This window comes from Ornithorhynchus anatinus, chromosome 1 (assembly GCF_004115215.2).
Source record: "Ornithorhynchus anatinus isolate Pmale09 chromosome 1, mOrnAna1.pri.v4, whole genome shotgun sequence".
NCBI lineage: Eukaryota > Metazoa > Chordata > Mammalia > Monotremata > Ornithorhynchidae > Ornithorhynchus > Ornithorhynchus anatinus.
In genome coordinates this window covers 127,854,581-127,878,348 of record NC_041728.1, presented here as the reverse complement: position 1 = coordinate 127,878,348, position 23,768 = coordinate 127,854,581, and the positions used below count along the sequence as shown (strand labels likewise).

The following is a 23,768-nucleotide window of genomic DNA, read 5'->3' as shown; positions in this document are numbered from 1 at the left end:
AGAAAGTATTACAGTTCAGTCACATACAAATTTTTCCTTTTGGAATCCACAGAAATGGATGTTTATCCTTAAAGAATTTTAAGATCCAGTGCTTTTTAAAAGTTCTCATTTTAGCCTTTAGAAAATAGGAAGGGTTTGTTTAATAAAGTAGATTAAATATTCTGGTGGGAAAGTTCCAAGACTAGATTAAATTATTGAACCACTTTTGAGGGTGGATTTTCATGGGTAAGAGTCCCCGTGAAATCCTTCGACTTGAATTTATTGTTAAGGATTATGATTGAAACTTTGCAGTTCCCTCTGCAATGGCCCTGCTTTTACAAATATACCTCTAGGCTTTTTCTGAAACATTTTTCTTTAGTTGACTTCCGGCCCTCTGCTGTTTTTCTTTTCATTACCGATAGTCATCGGAACTATTTTCTTAATGATATTTTTCCCTAGAAGTCTGGATTATTAAAGATTTACAAATTATGTAAAATTTTTCAGCAGCATTGATGAATGAGGTGAATTTAGAGTAATTTTTGTCAGATACTCAAAAGTTGTTTCTTCCACTATGAGAAGCATTCATTCATTCAGTAGTATTTATTGAGTGCTTACTATGTGCACAGCAGCATGGCCTAATGGAAAGAGCACAGGCCTGGGAGTCAGAGGACCAGGGTTCTAATCCAGCATCACCACTTGTCTTCTCTGTGGCCTTGGGCATGTCACTCAACTTCTCTGTGCCTCAGTTACCTTATCTGTAAAATGGGGATTAAGATAGTGGGCAACCTGATTAGCTTGTATCTATCCTAATGCTTAGGGCAGTGCCTGGCACATAATAAGTCCTTAAAAAATGCCATTAAAAAGCAAAACAAAACTGGGAAGTAGTCCCCCTGCGTGATCCAGATCCTATAGAATCGTAAATTCTATGCTTGAGGGTTCTAGTCCCAGCTCCCCGCTTATCTGCTGTGTGACTTTGGGCAGATCACTTAACTTTTCTTGTCTCAGTTACCTCCTCTGTATATTGGAGATTAAGACTGTGAGCCCCACGTGGGACAACCTGATTACCTGGTATCTGTCCCAGCGCTTAGAACAGTGCTTGGCACATAGTAAGCGCTTAACAAATACCATCATTTTTATTATTATAAATGGTCTTTACACTGCAGCATTCTGATTTCTAGAATCCAGTTTTTATAACTAAACCCCATTCTATCTATTGCCACTATTATTTTTCTTTTTTGTTCCTGTAATGGTTGAGGCCACTCTATTCCATAGAGGCTTTTATCCTGCCACTTATACTTTCTTCAGTAGTGGTTAGCTTTAAAATATAAGTTAAAATGGAGCATTCCCATTAATCACTCACTAGTTGTCATTGAGCACCTACGTCTGCACAGCACTGTATTAAATCCTTGGGGGAGTACAATAGAATTAGTATGCAAGGATCTTACAATTTAGCGGGAGAGACAGATGCTAAATTATAGGTAGGAAGAAGTAATAGAGTACGAAAGATATGCACATATGTGCTTCGGAGGGCTGTGAGCACTTAAGTACTTAATGATAATAATAATTGCGGTATTTGTTAAGCTCTTACTACGCGCCAAGCACAGTACTAAGCATCGGGGGGGATACAGGCCAATCAGGTTAGACACAGACCCTGTCCCACATGGAGCTCACAGTCTCAGTCTCCATTTTACAGATGAGGGAACTGAACCCCAGAGAAGTGAAGTGACTTGCTCAAGATCCCACAGCAGACAAGTGGCAGAGTCCGGGATTAGAACCCATGACCTTCTGACTAGGTGATATGAAAATGCTCTCTCTTTTGGGGGAGCTTCTTGAAGTTGTTCCTAACCATGTCCGAAGCCCAAACAGAGTCAAATTGTATTGGGCATCCAGAGTAGAACCCCCCTTTGACTTATTAGGAAAGGTGCTAATTTAAACCACTTGAAAGTGTCCTGTGAATCTGTCTTTCCTGAAGAGCAGTTCTTTATAATGCACTTTAATTTTACTCATGCTTCCAGTTGCTACAATCACTCCACAAAATACATCCCTTCCCCTTCTGTACACCTGGACTTCACCGGATGGACTGTACAGAAATAGACTATTTTATTAGTAGAAAGGGATGGAGAAGTTCTGTTTTGGTGTCTAAAACATGGCCTGGAGCGGATTGTGGAACAGATCATAAGCTGTTAATGAGTATATATTTTTATTACCCTATTTATTTTCTTAATGAGGTGTACATCCCCTTGATTCTATTTATTGCTACTGTTTTGTCTGTCTGTCTCCCCCAATTAGACTGTAAGCCCGTCAATGGGCAGGGATTGTCTTTATCTGTTGCCGAATTGTCCATTCCAAGCACTTAATACAGTGCTCTGCACATAGTAAGCGCTCAAAAAATACTATTGAATTAATTCCATTTTGTTTTTATCGTGCCTTCCAACCTTGTGGGGTTTTTTTTCATGTTGTTTGTTAAGCACTTACTGTGTACCAGGCACTGTACTAAATAAATGCTGGGGTAGAGACAAACTAAGCAGGTGGGACACAGTCCATGTCTGATATGGGGCTCAACAATCTTCATCCCCATTTTACAGATGAGGTAACTGAGGCACAGAGAAGTGTAGTGACTTGCTCAAGTTAGGTGTCAGCAGACAAGTGGCAGAGGTGGGATTAGAAACCTTCTGAGTCCTAGGCCTAGACCGCACCTTTCTCATTTACTCACGATTCTGGGAGAAAATTTAAAATGAGCCAAAAATCGTTTAGGTTCAGCCAGCTTCCGGGATGTTTTTCAACCCTATAAGTACTTTTTTGTGTCATTGTGAGTTATGTTTCTGCAGTAGCTGTGACTGTGCTAGGAGAGAAAATATCAAAGCTTTAGACAGTGAACAACCCTTAATACTATAAAATCAGTGGTTGAAAATGTGGAACAGGGACTGTGTCCGACCTGTTTTTCTGGTATCTGCTCCGGTGCTTAGAACAGTGCTTGGCACATAGCAAGTGCTAAACCAGTCCCACTGTTGTTTTAATTCTTAAATAAAGCCATGGTTTTGGACATTATGATATTAATGCCCATAGTCTTAAACTCTACTTTACACCAACTATCAAAATTTGTGGATCCTTGAACTTTTATCATTACGTCTAGGTAAGTAGTTATTCCCGCATGTGTAGACCCGTAGACTGCTAAGCGCGAATGATCTGGCAAGTACAGTTAGGGGCCAAGAGAATAAGAGTTGATTAAGGGAGGAGAATGGCTTTAGTTCAGTTTTTCTCTGGGTGAACGTTTTCTCTTTGTATTTGATTTTTCTTCTAGTGCAATTAAGCTGCGTCCCAAGGAAGGAGACACCTATTTTGATGTAGTAGCCATTATTGACCCCGTAACTAGAGAGGCCCAAAGACTTGCTCCGTTACTTACGGTACGTCATACTGGATTTTAGTAGTGTTAAAATGATGTTCAGTTAAGAGAAATGAAGTAAAATGCACTAATCAATATTTTATTGCGACACTCTACTGATTTGTTATGGGAGGGAGTTGAAAAATCCCAAGTGGATGATCTGGTCTGTAGAAGAATATTAGAAGTGGGCGTGAGAACAGCATTAGTGAAATTAGTACCTGTTCACTGCCTGTGTTTCAAATTAGTGAGTTTAAATAAAAGAATGGAAAACTTTGGGTAGTAGAGTCACCGGGAGACCTTTTTTGATTTGAGTTGAATTGAACTCAGTTGACTCTTAACATGTTTTTATTCATAATGTAAATCAAATAAGTAAGAGGGTATATAAGAATTTGCCTTTTCATTTTTATCCTTTCTTTTTAACAATAATTCTCAGATAGTTCTGTTAAATTAAGTATATACATGAAATCAAACTTTAAATTCAGTGCCCTCAAAACAGAAAATTCTGGCCTATGACATGATCAACTCAAGAACTTGGGATTTTTATACATTGCTTAAGTTTCCAGCTGTTTTTATAATCCTATAAATGCATTGCAAGTCCCTAAAAAAAATCACTGCCATTTATATTCAGTCACTAAATTGAAGATTTTTGTAATGGTGACTGGCCGAACCCCACCAATTATATTATACTCCCATTTTTCTGTCCTCTTTGAGCCATCTTCTGTGAAACAAGGCAGGGAGTAGAGATCGGGTCATGCAGACAGTTAACAATATTTCTCTTAGCACAGTCTGCAGCAGTTGGTAGCTTAGTCTGAAGAAAGCTGAAGTATGAACCAGCTAGGATTCCCAGAGTCTGAGAGGTTATAGTCATTGGCCTGTAGCGTCTAATGCTGTAATCAAATTTTGCTTTCTGGGCACTGTTCAGTGATTCACAGGTAGATAAAGAAATAAAACAAATTAATAAGGACAGTATTTCCTTTGGAAAATTGACGGTCAGTAATGACTCAGACACTACAGAACTATACATGTTGTAGTAAGCATGTAAATCCAGTGCTCTACCTGGAGTAAGCACTCAAATACCATTGACTGTAAAATATAATCATATATTTAGCAAATAAAATATATATCAATAGTGTCATATACCACTGCACTTATATACATGGCCACAATTCATTTATTTATATTAATGTCTCTCTCCCACTCTAGACTGTTAGCTCGTTGTGGGCAGGGAATATGTCTACTCTCCCAAGCGCTTAGCTCAGGGCTCAGTCTGGTCACAGTAAGCGCTCATTAAATACGATTGATTGATCATACATTCTATCGTACATAGGTTTAACTAAAATGTAGAAAATGTGTGTAAAATGCATAATGTACAAAAATATGTAATAAGGTAATGATCACTAGACCTGAATTTTTCACAGAAAGCATAACTTCGGCAATGAGCCACACTCAGTCCCAAAAGATTGTATGGGATCGTAGGAGTCCTTAAAGAACATCAGTTCACAGCTATTGAGACATTGCTTATTACCCCAGAGCTTTACTGAGTGGGACATGTCAAAAGAATACATGGTAGAAGGTAGACTGTAAACCCATCATTGGGCAGGGATTGTCTCTTTCTGCTGCTAAATTGTACATTCCAAGTGCTTAGTACAGTGCTCTGCACACAGTAAACGCTCAATAAATACTTTTGCATGAATGAATGATCTCCAAGCAGCTGCTCTCTCATGAACTGAAATTTTACCGACACAAAAAGGGAGGCTAAAACAAATGTTTCTCGCATTAAGGAAGGGGATTCTTCTCCTTGAGCAGAAACTTGAGGAAGATCAGACAGGTTGCAAATATAATTGCATCCTTGTGGCAAAGGGCCAATCTTTTATGCACACATAATGGAGGACATATAGCTAGTTGCCCAGTAGCCCAGAAGTCTCGTCAGTCACCCCTGCTCACATTAGTAGGCTTGAACCATCAGCAACATTGTCTTTGAATTTGAAGGACAGGTGAATATACACGCACTTATGCCAGTATATATCTTCTCCTGAGCTCATAAAGGGAAACGAACTGAAGCACAGATGCTTGGTCTTAAAGTTAGTTTACATGACTTGTAATTTTTTGACGAAGCCAGCTTTCTCTTTTACCTCAGAAGTTATATTTTTGGTGTTTTTTGCCTAGGTATTAACCCAGCTGATAAATATGAATCTGAGAGTGTTTATGAACTGCCAATCCAAACTTTCAGACATGCCTTTGAAGAGGTAAGGTGAAACGTTCAAGAAAACCTACAATTGTGACCACATCCAGGTTATCCCTAGGGAAAGTAAAATGGTGTTCAGGTGATCACGTACAGGATTTCTCTGTTAATTGGAAAATCTCAGGATCCAAGATGGCCAAAGAAGTTTTATAAGGGATTTAAGCCAGATAGTTGCCTGTGGGGTGGTTTCTTTTAAATGAGGGCTTTAGATTTTGTTCAGGTTTCATCAGCGATCATCCCATTAAACGCTTAATGAGTTGCTGAGTTATGACTTTATCATATCCAAACAAATCTTTCAACATTGATCAGTGCACACTGCTACCTTTGAGATTTTGATAGATTCTAGGTGTTCAGGGGATAAATTATTATTTCATCTTGGGAATTTATGAGTTTAAAAACCACTCTGCTCCATGGCTTGACCTGTATCCCTAAAACAAAATTAAGTACGTATACTCATAATAGAAGACTGAAACTATTCTTAGTAGTTTAAAGAGGCTGGAATTTTTCAGTGTTTAAAAACATTTAATGTTTCACATTATTTTAATGTTTAACCACAGATTCTAATTATCTTTTCCTTTGGGATTTCAGCTTCTACCGTTACGTTTTAGAGCCGGAGATTACTTTCATGGCAGACAATAGCTTTGCTCCTGGTCCAATAGCGAAATTCTTGGATATGCCCCAGTCTCCCCTGTTCACTCTGAACTTAAATACTCCCGAGGGCTGGATGGTAGAGTCTGTGAGAACACCATACGATCTTGATAACATTTATTTAGAGGAGGTAAGAATTTTTGTGCTTCCTAATATCTACTGTTTGTTAAGGATTGTTCAATCACTAAAACCAAACAGTATCTTCATGAAGAAACTTAAGACTCCTAGATAATAATAATAATAATGTTGGTATTTGTTAAGCGCTTACTATGTGCAGAGCACTATTCTAAGCACTGGGGGAGATACAGGGTCATCAGGGTGTCCCACATGAGGCTCACAATCTTAATCCCCATTTTACAGATGAGATAACGGAGGAACAGAGAAGTTAAGTGACTTGCCCAAGGTCACACAGCTGACAAGCATTGGAGCCGGGATTCGAACCCATGAGCTATGACTCCCAAGCCCAGGCTCTTTCCACTGAGCCATGCTGCTTCTCTAGATGCAGTCTTACGGAAAGAACTCCCAGTACAGCCCCTGATTTCAAGCAGCGTGGCCTAGTGGAATGACCACATTGCCTGAAGGGCAGAGGACCTAATGGTGTTTGGTATTTGTTGTGGTATTTGTTCAATGCTTATTAAGTACCGGGCTCTGTACTAAGCGCTGGGGTAGCTACAATCAAATCGGATTGGACGCAGTTCCTGTCCCAAGTGGAGCTCACAGTCTCAGTCCCCATTTTACAGATGAGGTTACTGAGGCAAGGAGAAGTAAAGTGATTTGCCCAAGCGGACAAGTGGTAGAGCCGGGATTAGAACCCGCAGTCTTCTGACTCTCAGGCCCGTACTCTGTCCACTATGCCGTGATTCCAGTTCTGCTTGTCTGCTTTGTGACTTTGGGCAAATCACATCATTTCTCTGTGCCTCGGTTTTCTCATCTCTAAAATGGGGATTCGGTACCTGTTCTCTCTCCCTTTTGGGTTGTATGCCCCTGTGGGACAGGGACTGTGTCTGGCCTGATTGTCTCCTATCTATCCCAACGCTAAGCACAGTGCTTGGCAAAAATAGTAAGTGCTTAGGAGATGCGCTGCTAAAATCAGGCATAGGAAGCATGCACCAGCTGACTGCATGCAGGTTAGGCTGTCGGTGACCCAGAGCGGTCATTTGGCTGCCACAGGGAATCGGAAGGAGAGAGCGAGACAGAGGTGCGGCCATCTTGCCCCCTCTCCTGGGAGCCCAGCCTTTTCTCTGAGCTGATGGGGTCAGTCTGCTACTTCTCCCCTTCTTATCCTAATCATAATAATGACATTTGTTAAGCGCTTACTGTGTGCCAGTCACTGTACTAAGCCTCGCTGACCTCCTACTGCAACCCAACCCCCCCATTGTGCTCCTCTAATGCCAACCAACTCACTGTACCTCCATCTCATCTATCTTGCCACCAAGGACAAGGGGTTGTCCCCCTCCTATCTGGCAGACCACCACTCTCCCCACTTTCAAAGGCCTCCTAAAATCACATCTCTCAGAGGCCTTCCCTGACTAAGCCCTCATTTTGCCTATTTGTCCTGCCTCTGCATCACCTGTGCGCTTCGCTCTGTACCCCTTAAGCACTTGATATGTAGCATTCTCTCAGCCCTACAGAACTTAGATCATTCTTATTCCCTCCCATTTTCCCTATCTGCAATTTATTTTCATGTCTCCCTCTGTAGACTATAAGCTCCTTGCGGGTAGGGATTCTATCTAATAATAATAATAATGTTGGTATTTAAGCGCTTACTATGTGCCAAGCACTGTTCTAAGCACTGGGGGAGATACAGGCTAATCACGTTGTCCCACGTAGGGCTCACAGTCTTAATCCCCATTTTACAGATGAGGGAACTGAGGCACTGAGAAGTTAAGTGACTTGCCCAAAGCCACACAGCTGACAGGTGGCGGAGCCAAGATTAGAACCCATGACCTCTGACTCCTAAGCCTGGGCTCCTTCCATTGAACCACACTGCTTCTCAGTATCTAGCAACTCTATTGCTTTGTATTCTCTCGACTGTTTAGTACAGTGCTCTACACACACTAAATGCCCCCAAATACCGGTAATTTGATTAATTGATTTCTTTCCATAGGCCAAATAAATCATATTCTTGTTACTGAAGCGCCTCATTGCCTCTATTGGTCTGGGTCCCCGAATAGGGTACTAGTAATGTACTATCTTAGCTTTGAGACAGGCTACTTCCTGCAAACGCAGCATTTTGGATTTATATAGAATTTTTTCTAAGGAACTCAGTGTTTTCCAAATGCCCAAGAAAATCTCTGTCCTTCGGCATCCCCTGCATACTGGAGGAATGCAGCATAGGGTGTCCTGGGGTGTGCTGGGAGAGTGGTCTCCCCCGATTAGACTGTGAACTGTCAATGGGCAGGAATTGTCTCTATCTGTTGCCAAATTGTACATTGCAAGCGCTTAGTACAGTGCTCTGCACATAGTAAGCGCTCAATAAATACTAACGAGCCCATCTGGTAGCCAGCCCTAGGAAGTTCTGGGAAATTCTGTGAGGTGCTCGATTCACCCCGGTGGTAAGCGGAGAGCAGCTAGTATGGCCCTTTCTGGGGTCCCTGGCCTGGACTTACCCCAAACAGAGAAGTGTCTTCAGTTACCCACCCTGAATGTGGCCACAGCACCCGATGAAGTGATGTTACACCGGTTCCCCAGCCACCTCTGGGTTGCCCTTGGCCAATTGTGTACCATCTGCCCAGCTCCTTGGGGCGGAAGCTTGATAAAGAGTGAATGGGAGTGGAGGAAGGCCTTTTTTTCTCACCGTGTCCATGGGGAGGGCCTCTCCAGGCTGATAGGGTCATTTCCAAAGACTGGCCCATGAGCGACATGGAAATACAATGGATCGCTTGCCATTCTAGGATATTGGTTCCCAAGGAGCTGGAAAGAGTTTATTTTCCTAGGAAATGGCCGTCGTTTTAGGAAGTGAATCAAAACTAGAATGTGCATTTTCCTCGGTCTGTGAATGAGATGAGTATTTGTTTTTTAAATGTGCACAAAACTGTCAAAATAAAAGAGCTGTTGGAGATTCTCGTGATAGGTTGGAGTTGGTGCTGTTCTTGTCCATAACATGAAACCTAGTAGTTTCTCGGCACTCCCAGGTGGGAAAGGAGATGGTATTGGAATGGTCTGTCTACTTGTTTTGTTTTGTTGCCTTTCTCCCCCTTCTAGACTGTGAGCCTGTTGTTGGGTAGGGATTGTCTCTGTTGCCGAACTGTACTTTCCCAGCACTTAGTACAGTGCTCTGCACACAGTAAGCGCTCAGTAAATACGATTGAATGAATGAATGAATACCAGTAACTCAAGCACTAAATAAATTATCCATGATCCTTTTGAAATCATTTAGAAAATTTCTGTTTAGTTTTTGCAGTTTAACTCACTGATTTGAAGGACTTCATTCTTTTCCCGTACTTTATTAAATCCCCAGGGGATATTTTCCAGGTGGGGTGAAATCACCCATTTTGTTAATCCTAACTGCTTCTCTCCAAGTTCAGTAGAAAGGAAGGATTAATTAGCACACCATAAGCACTCAATAAATAACAATCGAGTGAACGAACGAACCGCAATTTGTGGATAAGGAAATTGAGGACCCTGATTGCTAACTGTTGTGTTTCATTTTGCAGGTGGATAACATAATTGCTGCAGAGTATGAGCTTGAATACCTATTATTAGAAGGTCATTGCTATGATATCACAACTGGACAGCCTCCTCGAGGCCTCCAGTTTACATTGGGAACTTCAGCAAATCCAGTCACCGTGGATACCATTGTCATGGCCAACCTAGTAAGGAATCTCTAATTTATTTTAATGCCCACCTCTTCCTCTACACCGTAAACTCCTCTGAACAGGGATTATGTCCACCGACTCTCTTGTACCCTCCCAAATGCTTGGTACGGTGCTCTGCTCACCGGAAGCGCTCAGTAAATACCGTTGATTGAGTGAATAAGTATCTCAGATGATAACAGGTGGCTCCAAAGCCTTGAGTAGAACATTTAGGTTTCCAAAATAAATGGAAGCATAAATGGAGTTGAGAAACTTTGGGGGTCCTTAGCGTCTTCATTTTGCCAGTATAAACCATGTCAGAGTGGGTCATCTAGCCTAGTGTGTTGTCTCTAATAACAGCACCAAAGGATATGTTGAGGATCAGTCAGATATTTAAGGCATTTATTTGGTCCTTATTTTTTGCTAAGAGTTATTCTAATGATATAATAATGCTGGTATTTGTTAAGTGCTCACTATGTGCCGAGCAATGTTCTAAGCACTGGGGTGGATACAGGGTAATCAGGTTGTCCCACTTGACGCTCAAAGTCTTAATCCCCCTTTTACAGATGAAGGAACTGAGGCTCAGAGAAGTTAAGTGAATTGCCCAAAGTCACACAGCTGAAATGTGGCGGAGCCGGGATTAGAACCCGTGCCAAGCCCGGGCTTTTTCCATTAATCCATGCTGCTTCTCTCTCTCTCTCTCTCTATATATATATATATATATATGCTTCTCTTTATATAAGGTAATGAGATAGCAAAAGATATTCATATTCAAAGATTATTGCCTTCCTCGACATATGAGCGCATGATTAAGCTTATGGTGCGTACCGATGTCCTTCGCTTGGAACACCGGCCTTCGAAAACTCTAATTGTGCTCATTAATAAGAATTATTTTTATTATTTATGTGCCCCGGAGTTCCCCCTGCAATAGAGGTGTGTGGGGAGGGGACTGAAAGCTGGTGCCTGCCTCCTTCCTGTGCCTGACATTGTGGGAACCAAGTCAGCCTCCTAACATTTGCAGTGTTGGGGGAAGGTGGTGAGTTGGGACCTTGGAAGCCCAGCCCTGGAGCAGTGAGCTGCTGAGGAATGAAATAGCAGTTTCCATTGTCCTTTCTGTCTTCATTTCAGTCTTTTTGCCTATTTTACATTTTCTCTCTCATTTACTCATTTCCTCAAATTGAATCTGTGATTACTCTTTCCATTATCTAGCCAGGCAGATTCAAGCCCTCCTTTGTCTTTCCAGACTAGAGTCGTAGTCTTTGTAGTCTACTTCACTGATTTGAGCGCTTAATATAGCGCCTGGCACTTAGTAAGCACTAAACAGATGCCATTATTATTGTTATTATTTAGCTAAAATAGCCCACTTTTCTCATTCCCGTCTCTTCTGGAGACAGAAAATTCCAGAACAGTATGCGCCGGGAAATCCAGATGGTGAAGTGGTAATAAAATTAGTGTTCATTTTGAGAGGACGCATTTATCCTTAACTCATACTCTAAAATTTGTAAATGCTGGGAAAAAAATTATTGGCTAAAATTCCTCATAATCACTGCTAATCCAGAAATAATATTTTTAGGAAAAATATAGTCCCTCAAAACTATAAAGAGTTAGGACAGTGTATATTGATTTATATTTGGTCCTTACACAGATTTGCCAGGTGAATGTTTTGGAGCAAGGATGAAATTGCCTGATTACTTACATTTTTCTAAAAGAAAAATGATATTTTTGCATTTTAGTGTGATTTGTTTCCTAAAGAGCAGTTGATTTGACATCATTGGAAATCTTTTGTCAAAGCTTAAATTCATAGTGGTTAGAATCCTCTAGCCCGTGAGCTAGTTGTGGGCAGGGAATGAGTCTCATGCTATATTGTACTCTCCCAAGCGCTCAATACAGTGCTTTGCACACAGTAAGTTCTCAGTAAATACGATTATTATAGCTGCAGTACACCCAGTTCTCTTTTAACGGGGGTCGGGGAGGGGGAGTTATGTTCACGTTCTCCTGAACACGCTGGAGTTTTCACCCTGTGTCGGACACCAGATGCATGCATGTTCACAACCACGTCTTCTGACGCCACCTCCCAGTGATTCCTGACATGCTTGGTATTCTACCATCACATTCTAACTTGTTGTGGAAACATGCATTCTGGCAGAAAAAGTATACTTCAGATTTGGTATTTTTTAGCCCTGCTGTGGCTTCCATTTTAGAGCTTTCGGATTTTATTTTTCTTCAGCCTTTGGCACCTCTGAGACTGGTTATCTTTTTTGCTTCTATTCCTGCTCGCCTAGAACCACTACCCTCCTTCCTCTTAGCTTCTAACTGCAGCTGGAAACTTTGGGGAGAACCGTATCTTTTTGAATTTGAACTGGTGACCCGGAAGAGCAAGGTTCTAGATTCCATTACCGTGCCATCCTTTTCTTGCTTGCCCTAGCGGAAAGCGTCTGGGGCTGGGCTTCAGAAGACGCGGGTTGAAATCCCGGCTCTGCCGCCTCCCTGGTGTGTGACCTTGGGAAAATTTATTCGTTCATTCATTCAGCCGTATTTTTTGAGCGCTTACTGTGTGCAGAGCACTGTGCTATGAGAGACAATCAATGCGGACTTACAGACTAGAAGGGGAGCCAATCATTTCACTCCTGCGCCTCAGTTCCCTCATCTGCAAAATAGGAATTTAACACCTGTGCTCTCTCCTTAGATTGAGCCCCCTGTGGTACCCTCCTATTTTGTATCTACCTCACCGTTTAGTACAGTGTTGGGCACATAATAAGCACTTAACCAATACCACGATTATTAAGATATAATCGGTCTAGATGGATCTACAAGCGTAAGGGCCGTAGGGATACGAAGTGAACTGAAGCGGTAAATTTCCGATTTGAATTGTCCAGGGGTTAGAAAGGTCAGAGTAAATGGGGATGCAATCAAATGTAATACTAATCATGCTCTATGGCAAGTGGAAATTAAGTCAAAGAACTGCACCGCCTTCCTGCTACAGCTATTGCCGCTATGTAATAAATGTTGCTGTGCTATGTGATCGTGATTATGCAGTAAAATCATTTTGAAGTGGAATTTTAAACTGAATTTGTTGGCATTACTGAGATTAAAATTGCCACTTAGTGTTGAATTTCTGTAGTGCAAGCAAAATTATATTTATTCATGAATTTTCCAAAAGACGATCTTAAAATGCCGCACTGAAGTAGCCAAAAGATTATGGTGCATTAAGACTTTTGTCCAGGAGGATGATTAGAATGCCGTTGCTCCAGTCAAGGGTAATCCAAAAAAAAATGGGCTTGGCATTGATTCCCAAGCTTCATGGACTCTGAAAGTAGCTATCCAGTGGTAATTTGACAGCCTCTCTTCTTTTCTGGGAAGGCCTACTGCAGGAACCAACCTGGCGTGGTCAGTTCTCTCCTTGGACCATCTGCTCCTGGCTTGGAGTCTTTGTGTAGTTCTGACATTTGGTTGTGGGATTTAAATGCTTGTCTTAATCTAAAACATGCCTGTTTTTTGAGGAAGAAACATTAGAGAGATATCCCTTTGATGGGTTCAAAGCTAAAATCCACTTCCTTATCTTTTCCCAGGGTTACTTTCAGTTAAAAGCCAACCCAGGAGCGTGGGTTCTCAGACTCAGGAAGGGCCGATCGGAGGACATTTACAGAATATACAGGTGAGCCAGAGTGACCGGATCTGCTTGTGTTTTGTACATTTCCCGAAAGCTTCCTGGGGCACTGGACTTTGAACTAGAAGAAACGCGTTTTTGCAGACAACATCCCTGACGGAAAGAAAAAATGATTTAGGACAGTGTTGAGGTAGAATGTTTCATCAGCAAATGAAATATGAAGAAATGTGTTGTTTCTGGTAAGTTTTATTCAATCCTTTGAAATAAGGATTTCCCTGACTTCCCAGGTTTCCCTGACAGGTGATTCCTCTGCCGAAACAAAATATTAACCCTGATAGGAGAGAAGTCAAGAAGCCGAGGAAATTTTAGAACAGGTGGCTTCTGTGAAATATTTATTCCTTGACCTGCCGTTGAACATTTGTAGCTGGTAAAGAATTAGTCCCAAAATATCCTCCAGTGATCATTGTGCCTGTTCATATTTACATTAATAAAATAGCTATTTTAAAATAGTTTACATGCCAACAATAAAGCACATGCCTGGGAGTCAGAAGGACCGGGTTTCTAATCCCGTCTCTGCCACCTGTCTACTGCGTGACTTTAGGCAAGTCACTTCACTTCCCTGGGCCTCGGTTCCCTCATCTGTAAAATGGGGATTAAGAGTGTGAGCCCATGTGGGACATGGACTGTGTCCAACCTGATTAGCTTGTATCTGTTCTATTCTTAGAACAGTGCTTGGCACACAGTAAACCCCACGTGGGACAGGGACTGTGTCCAACTCGAGTTGCTTATATCCTCCTGGTGCACAGTAAGTGCTTAACAAATACCATAATTTATTATAGCAAGTGCTTAACAAGTACCATAATAATTATTATTATTACTTCTTTAAAGTACTTTCTGGGTATTCTCAAGAACTGTACTTGTGCCTTACTAGGAGTAGGTTTTTTGCACAATTCTGCTTAAGTCTCTTAGCTGTAGTTGTCCTATGTATTTAACCATTCCTATCTTTTTTCCTAGTATTGAGTGATGCTAGTATTGGTCAAGCAACATAATACTTCTGCCCCTAGGTTTTGGTGGCTAGAGGCATTAAACCGAGCCTTCACAAGTCATTCAGCGAGGCTAGGGGTGGATGCGCCAATACAGAGCCAAGACACCAGGCAATTTTTAGCAGTTATCTCACAGGGCAGATTTCACCTTCATCTGAATTGAAGGAGGGCTACCACACCAGGTGATCTGCCCCTCTGGCTCTCCCACACTTTAAGCTCCTTGAGGGCAGGGATCCACGTCTACAAATTCTCTTGTACTCTCCCCAGTACTAAGTACAGAGCTCTACATTTAGTAGGAGTTTGATGAGTACTATGGTTGACCGAGGCAATTTTGTTGCCATTCACATTTAGAAACCTTCGAGGGTTAGGCTGGAGTAGTTCCGTTTGCCATTGTGAGGCTGTAAGTGATTTCTCTGAGCGTTCTTCCGTAGAAAAAGGTGGTTTTCTGCTGCAGATGTGGAAAATGAATCCAGAGAGCCCGTATTTATTAAAGTACTTTCCATCTCTTGTTTTGTTCTTAAAGCCACGATGGCACAGATTCTCCACCTGACGCCGATGAAGTCGTCGTCGTTCTCAACAACTTCAAGAGCAAAATTATTAAAGTGAAGGTGAGTTGGGGGCAGCCGATCTCAGTGCTCTGCAAGGTTTCAGAAGCGGTGGGGTTTAGGGAGTTCAGTGAGAACCGTGAACAGAAGGTAGAGAGAAGATAATCCAGAATTAAACATTTTTCTGTGGCATTTTATTTTTCAGAAAATTTTTGGATGCATCTCTAGACTGTGAGCTCGTTGTAGGCAGGGAATGTCTACATTCTATTATCTTGTACTCTTCCCAACGCGTAGTGCAGGGCTTTACATACAGGAAGTGCTCAGTAAGTACAGTTATATGAATTCATTCATTCATTGTCATATTTATTGAGCATTTACTGGGTGCAGAGCACTGTACTAAGCGCTTGGAAAGTACAGTTCAGCAACAGATAGAGACAATCCCTTCCCAACTACGGGCTCACAGTCTAGAAGGGAGAGAGAGACAGCAAAACAAAGCAAGTAGACAGGCATCAAAATGTAAATGTCTCGATTATTAGGATATTACGTGGACTTCCTTTTAAGGCGAGCTTACTGCAGGAGTGAGCAAAATACGACCCCCAGGTTGGCCCTGGCCTGGCTCCTGGGGAGCTGCTTCACCCACAGTGGTGCCAACCAGACAGCTACAGGTTCACTTAGGAAGCACATATCGGGCTCCCACTAGACCGTAAAAGCTCCTAGAGGGCAGGGATTGTATCTGCCAGTTCTTTCGTACTCTCTCAAGGGTTAAGTACAGTGCTCTTTGCTCAGTAGGTGCTCAGTAAATGCCAGTGATTGAATCCGAGTAAATGGGGACTGATTGGGACTGATAAAGCGCCTCCATGGCTGGCTCTGAGCCTGAAATGCCCTCCCTCCTCACCGCCGCCAAACTAACTCTCTTCCCCTCTTCAAAGCCCTATTGAGAGCTCACCTCCTCCAAGAGGCCTTCCCAGACTGAGCTTCCCCTTTTCCTTCTGTTCCCTCTCTGCCCCCGCTTCACCTCCCTTCAGTTAAGCCCCCTTTCCCCCCCTTTCCCTCTGCTCCTCCCCCTCTCCCTACCCCTCCCCTCAGTACTGTGCGCATTTGTCTATGTTTTTATTACTCTATTTATTTTGTTCATGAGGTGTCCATCCCCTTGATTCTATTTATCATAATTATGTTGTCTTGTTTTTGTCCGTCCGTCTCCCCCGATTAGAGTGTGCGCCCGTCACTGGGCAGGGATCGTCCCTGTATGTTGCCAAATTGTCCATTCCAAGCGCTTAGTCCAGTGCTCTTCTCAAGAAGCAGCGTGGCTCAGTGGAAAGAGCACGGGCTTTGGAGTCAGAGGTCATGGGTTCGAATCCCGGCTCCGCCACTTGTCAGCTGTGTGACTTTGGGCAAGTCACTTCACTTCTCGGTGCCTCAGTGACCTCATCTGTAAAATGGGGATGAAGACTGTGAGCCCCACGTGGGACAACCTGATTCCCCTGTGTCTACCCCAGCGCTTAGAACAGTGCTCGGCACATAGCAAGCGCTTAACAAATACCAACATTATTATAGTAAGCTCTCAATAAATACTATTGAATGAATGAAAGGAAGCAGCCTGCCCCCGTGGTGGTGATGATGATGATGGTATTTGTTAGGCACTTACTATGTGTCAAACACCGTTCTAAGCGCTGCGGTAGATGCAAGCTAATCAGTTTGGAAACGGTCCCCATCCCAGATAGAGCTCTCATATTCTTAATCTGCATTTTCCAGATGAGGGAACTGAGGCCCAGGGAAGTTAAGCGATTTGCCCAAGGTCACGCAGCAGAAGAGTGGTAGAGCAGAAGAGTGGTAGAGCTGGGATTAAAACCCAGATCCTTTTGGCTCCCAGGCCCATGCTCTGTCCACTAGGCCATTTAGTTGCACTTCCATAGTCTAGACTTCCCTCCCTGCCCCTTTCTCTCCCCCTAACCCCCACCCCCAAGTTCCTCACTGTTGTCAGGCTATAGGCAGGAGTTAAAGGAGTAAGTGATTCGTGTGCCAAAAAAATGCCCACCCCAGCTTACTGTAAAATGTGCTTATCTGATGCTGAACGTTCAGTTAGGTCACAGCAGGTAAAGTAGAGGTGCTGATTTTGTTTCAAAAATGGCTGGAAAGTCAGCAAACATCTTATTATTTAGTAAAAGAAGTAGAATTTTGGTAAACTTCCCAACAAAGTTTGCCCTTGAAAAAACACCCCCTCCCCACTCCTCATGTTGTTCATTCAACCATTCATTCATTCGTATTTATTGAGCACTTCCTGTGCAGAGCACTGTACTGAGCGCTTGGAAAGTACAATTCAGCAACAGAGACAGTCCCTACCCACCAACGGGCTCATAGTCTAGAAGGGGGGAGACAGACATCAAAACAAGTAAACAGGCATCAGTAGCATCAGTATAGATAAATAGAATTATAGATATATGCACATTAATAAAATAAATAGAAAAATATATACATATATACACAAGGGCTCTGGGGCGGGGAGGGGGTAGAGCAGAGGGAGAGAGTCGGGTGGGGAGGAGGAGCAGAAGGGAAGGAGGGGCTTTGGCTTTTCATGTCCTTGAGTTGTTCAGATTCTCTTTAGAAGGCTTGATCTGAATGCATAGATGGAGTTCATGCCACTAGAAATACAAAATGTTGCCAGTTCAAATACTGGGATAATCACTCAGGAAATGCCCTTCCATTATAGGTTCAGAAGAAAGCGGACATGATGAATGAAGATCTTTTAAGTGATGGAAATCCTGAGAATGAGTCTGGATTTTGGGAATCTCTCAAATGGTAGGTTAGCATCACAGAAAGCAGTTTTTGCAAATTAAAGAATTCCTCAGTGGGCAATTGGAAGCCATCATGCGTGGTCTAGTAGGTTCTTTAGTTAAGTTCATTAAGCGCTTAGCTAGTGACTTGTGTTCAGTTTTGTTCAGTTATATGATCTTTGCTGTGAATCACTACTCTCTGCTACATGACCGGTACTCCTATAATTCAAGGGTTGTGTGATTGAAAAATCTCCCCAAACAGCTTGCACACTGTAGGACTCACTCATTCCAATTCTGGGTCCCTGTGCACAAACCAGGCTTGCACTGTCAAAGGAACCATCCACCCCTAATTCCCTAACAGCGTCATAGCCAAAACACAGTGAAAAAGTGTATTATGGCCACTCTGATTCTGTTGCCTTTTTAATGCAAAGAATGAACGACTTTGTTTAGCTATCGCCTCTCTAGTTGCCCTCAGAGCTCATTAATGACATTCATTTTACTCTTGATGATTATTCCCCCCCAAAAGGATTGATTTTCAAATGTTTGCCTTGTTCTAAAGTTTAGGTCTAAAGTTAGGGAAGCAAAATTTACCAGAAAACACGATTCATAGTGCAACGGAAATTCCGTTCTCTCTAAGATCTTGTGTATGGGCATCCACTGTGTGGTTAAGGTTTGTTGAATTTGTTATTTTAGGGGGTTTACAGGCGGGCAAAAGACGGAAGAAGTCAAACCGGACCGAGATGATGTGATTAATATTTTCTCCGTCGCGTCGGGTCACCTCTATGAAAGATTTCTCCGGTGAGTTCAACTCTCCCAGTAACTAGGGATTGTGCAACTCTCCCAGTACTAGGAAGCTACCTTATTCCATTATGTTTAGAATGAGTCCTGTTTCAAATCATATTTCATTTTAATTTATGTAAATAAATATATTAATAAGAATTATGATATTTGTGTAATGCTTACTATATGCCAGCACTGTACTAAGCGTTGGGGTGGATACCAGCAAATTGAGTTAGACACAGTCCCTGTCCCATGTGGGGCTCACAGTCTCCATCCCCATTTTACAGATGAGGTCACTGTCGCACAGAGAAGTGAAGTGACTTGCTCAAGGTCACATAGCAGACAAGTGGCAGGGCCAGAATTAGAACCCGTGATTTCCTGACTCCCAGGCCCATGCTTTGTCCACCACACCATGCTGCTTCTCATACTTTGAAAACATTCCCAAGTGTTTAAAAACAAAATGGTATTTATCTACTCCTTCAAACGTCTCCAAACAGAGACAAGGGGAGAGTGTAATTAGAGCAGAGTGTAGTTAGCTCTTTCTCCGAAAAGCTAGAATGGCATCCCAGATAATTAGAGGCAGATGGATGGGGAAAACAGCAGGCAACCCAAAACTCATGAACTGGCCTTCTTTTTCTACCAGGTGGATAATTATCTAAGGATGAGAGTGTATCAGAGGGAGTCAGTAATATCTTCATAGATATTCATTTTCCCAGCTACCTCTGCCAGCAAATAATCGAAACGTTTCCTCATTTTAAGAGCGAGCCGACTACATGAAGCCAGTGGTCACTTGCAAACTTATAATTACCCCAAAGATCAACTTTTAAGAAACTAATTTCTAGGCAGCACAATAGAATTAACTTTCAAAACAGGATTTCTGTAAAGTCCAGTTATATTCACTATGAACTGTGATATTTTATTTGATGAGTGGTCATGTCAGTTGTCACTATATTGTTTACCTGCACTGTAATTGATGGAAGGAATTCTCTTGTTAGTGTTCTTGTGATTACTGGCTCTCACAGATTAAATCAGATAGTTAAAATCCCGATATTCCCTGAGAACGGCTTCAAGCAGGCTGAGATTTTTTTTAGTGATAAATGGTTTGCTACTCAACAGTATGGCAGTTTCCATTTGGTATAATATGGCATAAGACGATTTCCAATTTTACTTGAACCTGGAGATTAGAAGACGTTCTAGGTTCAATCGTTTATCGCGTGTCTAACTTGAACTATGAAATAACTCTTTCCTAGTCCCTATAACACTAGTGCAGTCATAGTGGGTGTTGATGGTGTTGAGGTAAAAATTTTTTGTTTTGCTTTTCTTTGACAGCATAATGATGTTATCCGTACTGAAAAACACCAAGACTCCTGTGAAATTCTGGTTCCTGAAGAACTACTTGTCACCCACATTCAAGGTTTGTTTCTCTTGAAACTTGGCTCCATGTTAAGAGGTCCCCCAAACTTTTAGTCTCCCCTTTTTCTTTGCCATTCTTATTTTAGGCCGGTGCATGGTAAACATGAAAACTGAAAGATTAAAATTTCTAATTCTTGGGTGCTCTAATTTGGACATCCATGTTCATTCACAACTTTATCCGGTAAGCTGTTGTTTCACTGCGGGAAGGAATTTTTAGACAGGCAGGCTAAGGAAAAACTAGCATATCCTCCCATGTGCTTAATACAGTGCCCTGCCCAAAGTTAATGCTTAAATACTATTGATTGCCAGACGACAATTTATATATTGTGTTAGAAGTTACCTGATAGAGGTTACTGTAAATGCTCCTCTCCTCGGAGGCATGCATGGTTATCTGTTAAACCAATCAGTGGTATTTACTGAACACTTATTTTGTACTGAGCAGTATACTAGGTACAGTAGGGACTAAGGAGAGTACAGTAGAGTTGGTAGACACAGTATCTGTCCTCGAGCTTACTACCTGCGGGGGTAGACAGACGTTAAAATGAATAAAGGTGAAGGAAGCAACAGAGTGTAAGGATAGGTACATAAGTGCTGGAGAATTGGGGGTGGGTTGAATATCAAAGTGCTTAAGGGGTAGAGACTCAGAAGCAATGTACAAGAGAGAGCAAATAGGGTGGGGAAATCGGGCAGGCTTCATGGAGGAGATATGATTTTCGGCTTTGGCGACTATAGTGAAGACTTAAGACTGTTAAACTCTACTAGCCACTAACTGAGATTTGTTTCTGGATGATGATTTAGTTTGGAAATCCTAGTTATTTTTCATTTTCTGTCCTCTAATTTTTTTACGTTACAATCCGTCGCATTTATTTATCGCATTATTTATCCATCTGTGCGACAGAGTTGGTAGAGGTGTTCCCTGCCCACCAGAAGCTTACAGTCTAGTCGAGGAGGTAGTCATAAAAATAAGTTACGGACTTGTACATAAGGGCTGCGGAAATGAGGGTGGGGTGAAGATCAGCGTGGCTCAGTGGAAAGAGCCTGGGCTTCGGAGTCAGAGGTCACGGGTTCGACTCCCGGCTCTGCCACTTGTCAGCTGTGTGACTGTGGGCGAGTCACTTCACTTCTCTGTGCCTCAGTTACCTCATCTGTAAAATGGGGAGGAAGACTGTGAGCCTCACGTGGGACAACCTGATTACCCTGTATCTCCCCCAGCGCTTAGAATGGTGCTCTGCACATAGTAAGCGCTTAACAAATACCAACATTAGATCTTGTGCTTAAAGGGTACATATGGGTTCAAGTTTGTAAGTTACACAGAAGGGATAGGGGAAAATGAGGGCTTTGTTGGCAAAAGCCTTTTGGAGGAGTTGTGATTTTAATAAGGCTTTGAAGGACAGGAGAGTCGGGGGGTCTATCTTATATAATGATGATGGTATTTGTTAAGCGCTTACTATGTGCCAAGCACTTTTCTAAGTGCTGGGCTAGATACAAGGTAATCAGATACACGTGGGACTCACAGTTTATCTTATATGAAGCGGGGAGGAAGTTCCAGGCGAGAGAGGACATGGGCGAGGGGTCATTGGCGAAAGACAAAATGGAGGCACACTGAGTAAGTTGGCATTAAAGGAGCGAAGCGCGCAGGCTGTGTTGTAGTAGGACATCAGGGAGGTAAGGTAGGAAGAGGGCAAGTGATGGAGTACTTTAAAGGCTATGGTAAAGAGTCTCTGTTTGATGTGGAAGTGGATAGGCAACCTCTGGGGGTTTTTGAACAGTGGGAACACATGGACTGAACGGTTTTGTAGAAAAATAATCTGGGCAGCAGAGTGAAGTATGGGCTGGAGTGGGGAGAGACGGGAGGCAGGGAGGACAGTAAGGACGCCGACTCAGTAATCAAGGCAGGATAGGATGAGTGCTTGGATTAAAATAGTAGTAGTTTGGCTGAAAAGAGCCCGGGCTTGGGAGTCAGAAGTCATGGGTCTGAATCCCGGCTCTGCCACCTGTCAGCTGTGTGACTGTGGGCAAGTCACTTCACTTCTCTGGGCCTCAGTTACCTCATCTATAAAATGGGGATTAACTGTGAGCCTCAACTGAGACAACCTGATTACCCCGTATGTACCCCAGCACTTAGAACAGTGCTCTGCACATAGTAAGCCCTTAACAAATACCAACATCATTATTATTATTATTATTATTATTACCATTGAACTGAGGATTTGGAGACAGACTGAATATGTAGATTGAATGAGAGAGATAGCTCAAGGATAATGCCATGGTTATAGACTTGTGAGACAGGGAGGATGGTGTCTATCGTGATGGGAAAGTCAGTGGGTGGATAGGGTTTAGATGGGGATATGAGGAGCTCTGTTCTGGACATGTTAAGTTTGAGGTGTCAACGGGACATTCAATTAGAGGTGTCCTGAAGGGAAAAGGAAATAGAAGACTGCAGAGAAGGAGAGAGATCAGGGTTGGAGATGTAGATTTGGTAGGGAAGCCATGGTAGTGAATGAGTTCTCCAATGAGTGGGTGTAGGGGGAGACTAGCAAGGGACTCAGAACTGAGCCTCAGGGAACGTATCTACCAACTCTGTTTTATTATACTCTCCCAAACTCCTAGTACGGTGTTCTTCACACAGTAAGTGATCAATAAATACCATTGATTAACTGATTTAAAAGGCAGAAACATTTTGTCTTGCAGAAAAGGCAGAATGGTTACTTTGCAGCCCAACATTAGGCATTGCTTCCACCTGAATGAGCCAAGAGTTGAGTGTAATCGTGTTTGAACACAAAAGCTCTGTGCAAGTCCTATGAGTCCTATGCTTTCTAGAGAAGCAAAAAAATAGCACATGGCATGGTGAAATATGCAAATTAACCATAGTGACCCATGTGTAAATGCAAACAAATGAAATTTCTTTCTATTAATGTCAAGAAGTAATCTCAATTGAGACCCAGGTTTAATATGAAATGGTCTATGTACATTGAAGCTAATATTAGTTCCTACAGTACATTTATTGCTAAGCGTGTGGCAAAAAATTTATAAATAATCCAGATATCACAGATTTCATAATAACTGTTATTTTCCTCTAAGAAAATAGCCTTTAAATCAGTGCATTGCAGTATTTCCTGTGGGGCTTCTTAAAATTAAGCCTTTTTACGATTGTATGTTTTGACTGAAGATAGTATATTTGAACTAGATGATAAACCACCTTTATAAATTATAGACATTATTTAGTCCCATTGGTTAAGTTTGTTTTACTCATGGAGATAGATGAAACCAGATGAGATGGAAAGAAACAATGAAATTGATTTGTTTTCCTTTTTTTGTTGTTGTTTTAAAAGGAGTTCATCCCATACATGGCAAAGAAATACAATTTCCAATATGAGCTCGTTCAGTATAAATGGCCCCGGTGGCTTCACCAGCAGACAGAAAAGCAACGCATCATTTGGGGTTACAAAATTCTCTTTTTGGATGTACTTTTCCCACTAGTTGTTGATAAGTTCCTTTTTGTGGATGCTGATCAGGTAAGTTTTTTAAGACCGAATACACTGGGCCCGTGCAAAATAAACAACA

The 23,768-nt window shown here is 42.1% G+C and overlaps 1 protein-coding gene across 3 annotated transcripts in view; it reads left to right on the top strand.

The window, feature by feature from the left end:
- The window catches only part of UGGT1 (UDP-glucose glycoprotein glucosyltransferase 1), a 125,804-nt gene that overhangs the window by 89,958 nt on the left and 12,078 nt on the right, over positions 1-23,768 (top strand). For all 3 annotated transcript variants that reach the window (XM_029058864.1, XM_029058863.1, XM_029058862.2), the window contains 10 exons: positions 3,281-3,383; positions 5,528-5,607; positions 6,192-6,381; positions 9,908-10,066; positions 13,615-13,700; positions 15,219-15,303; positions 17,948-18,036; positions 18,705-18,809; positions 20,121-20,205; positions 23,537-23,719. In XM_029058864.1, the coding sequence (XP_028914697.1) occupies positions 3,281-3,383; positions 5,528-5,607; positions 6,192-6,381; positions 9,908-10,066; positions 13,615-13,700; positions 15,219-15,303; positions 17,948-18,036; positions 18,705-18,809; positions 20,121-20,205; positions 23,537-23,719 (1,165 nt within the window). The remainder of the gene's footprint in view (positions 1-3,280; positions 3,384-5,527; positions 5,608-6,191; positions 6,382-9,907; positions 10,067-13,614; positions 13,701-15,218; positions 15,304-17,947; positions 18,037-18,704; positions 18,810-20,120; positions 20,206-23,536; positions 23,720-23,768) is intronic.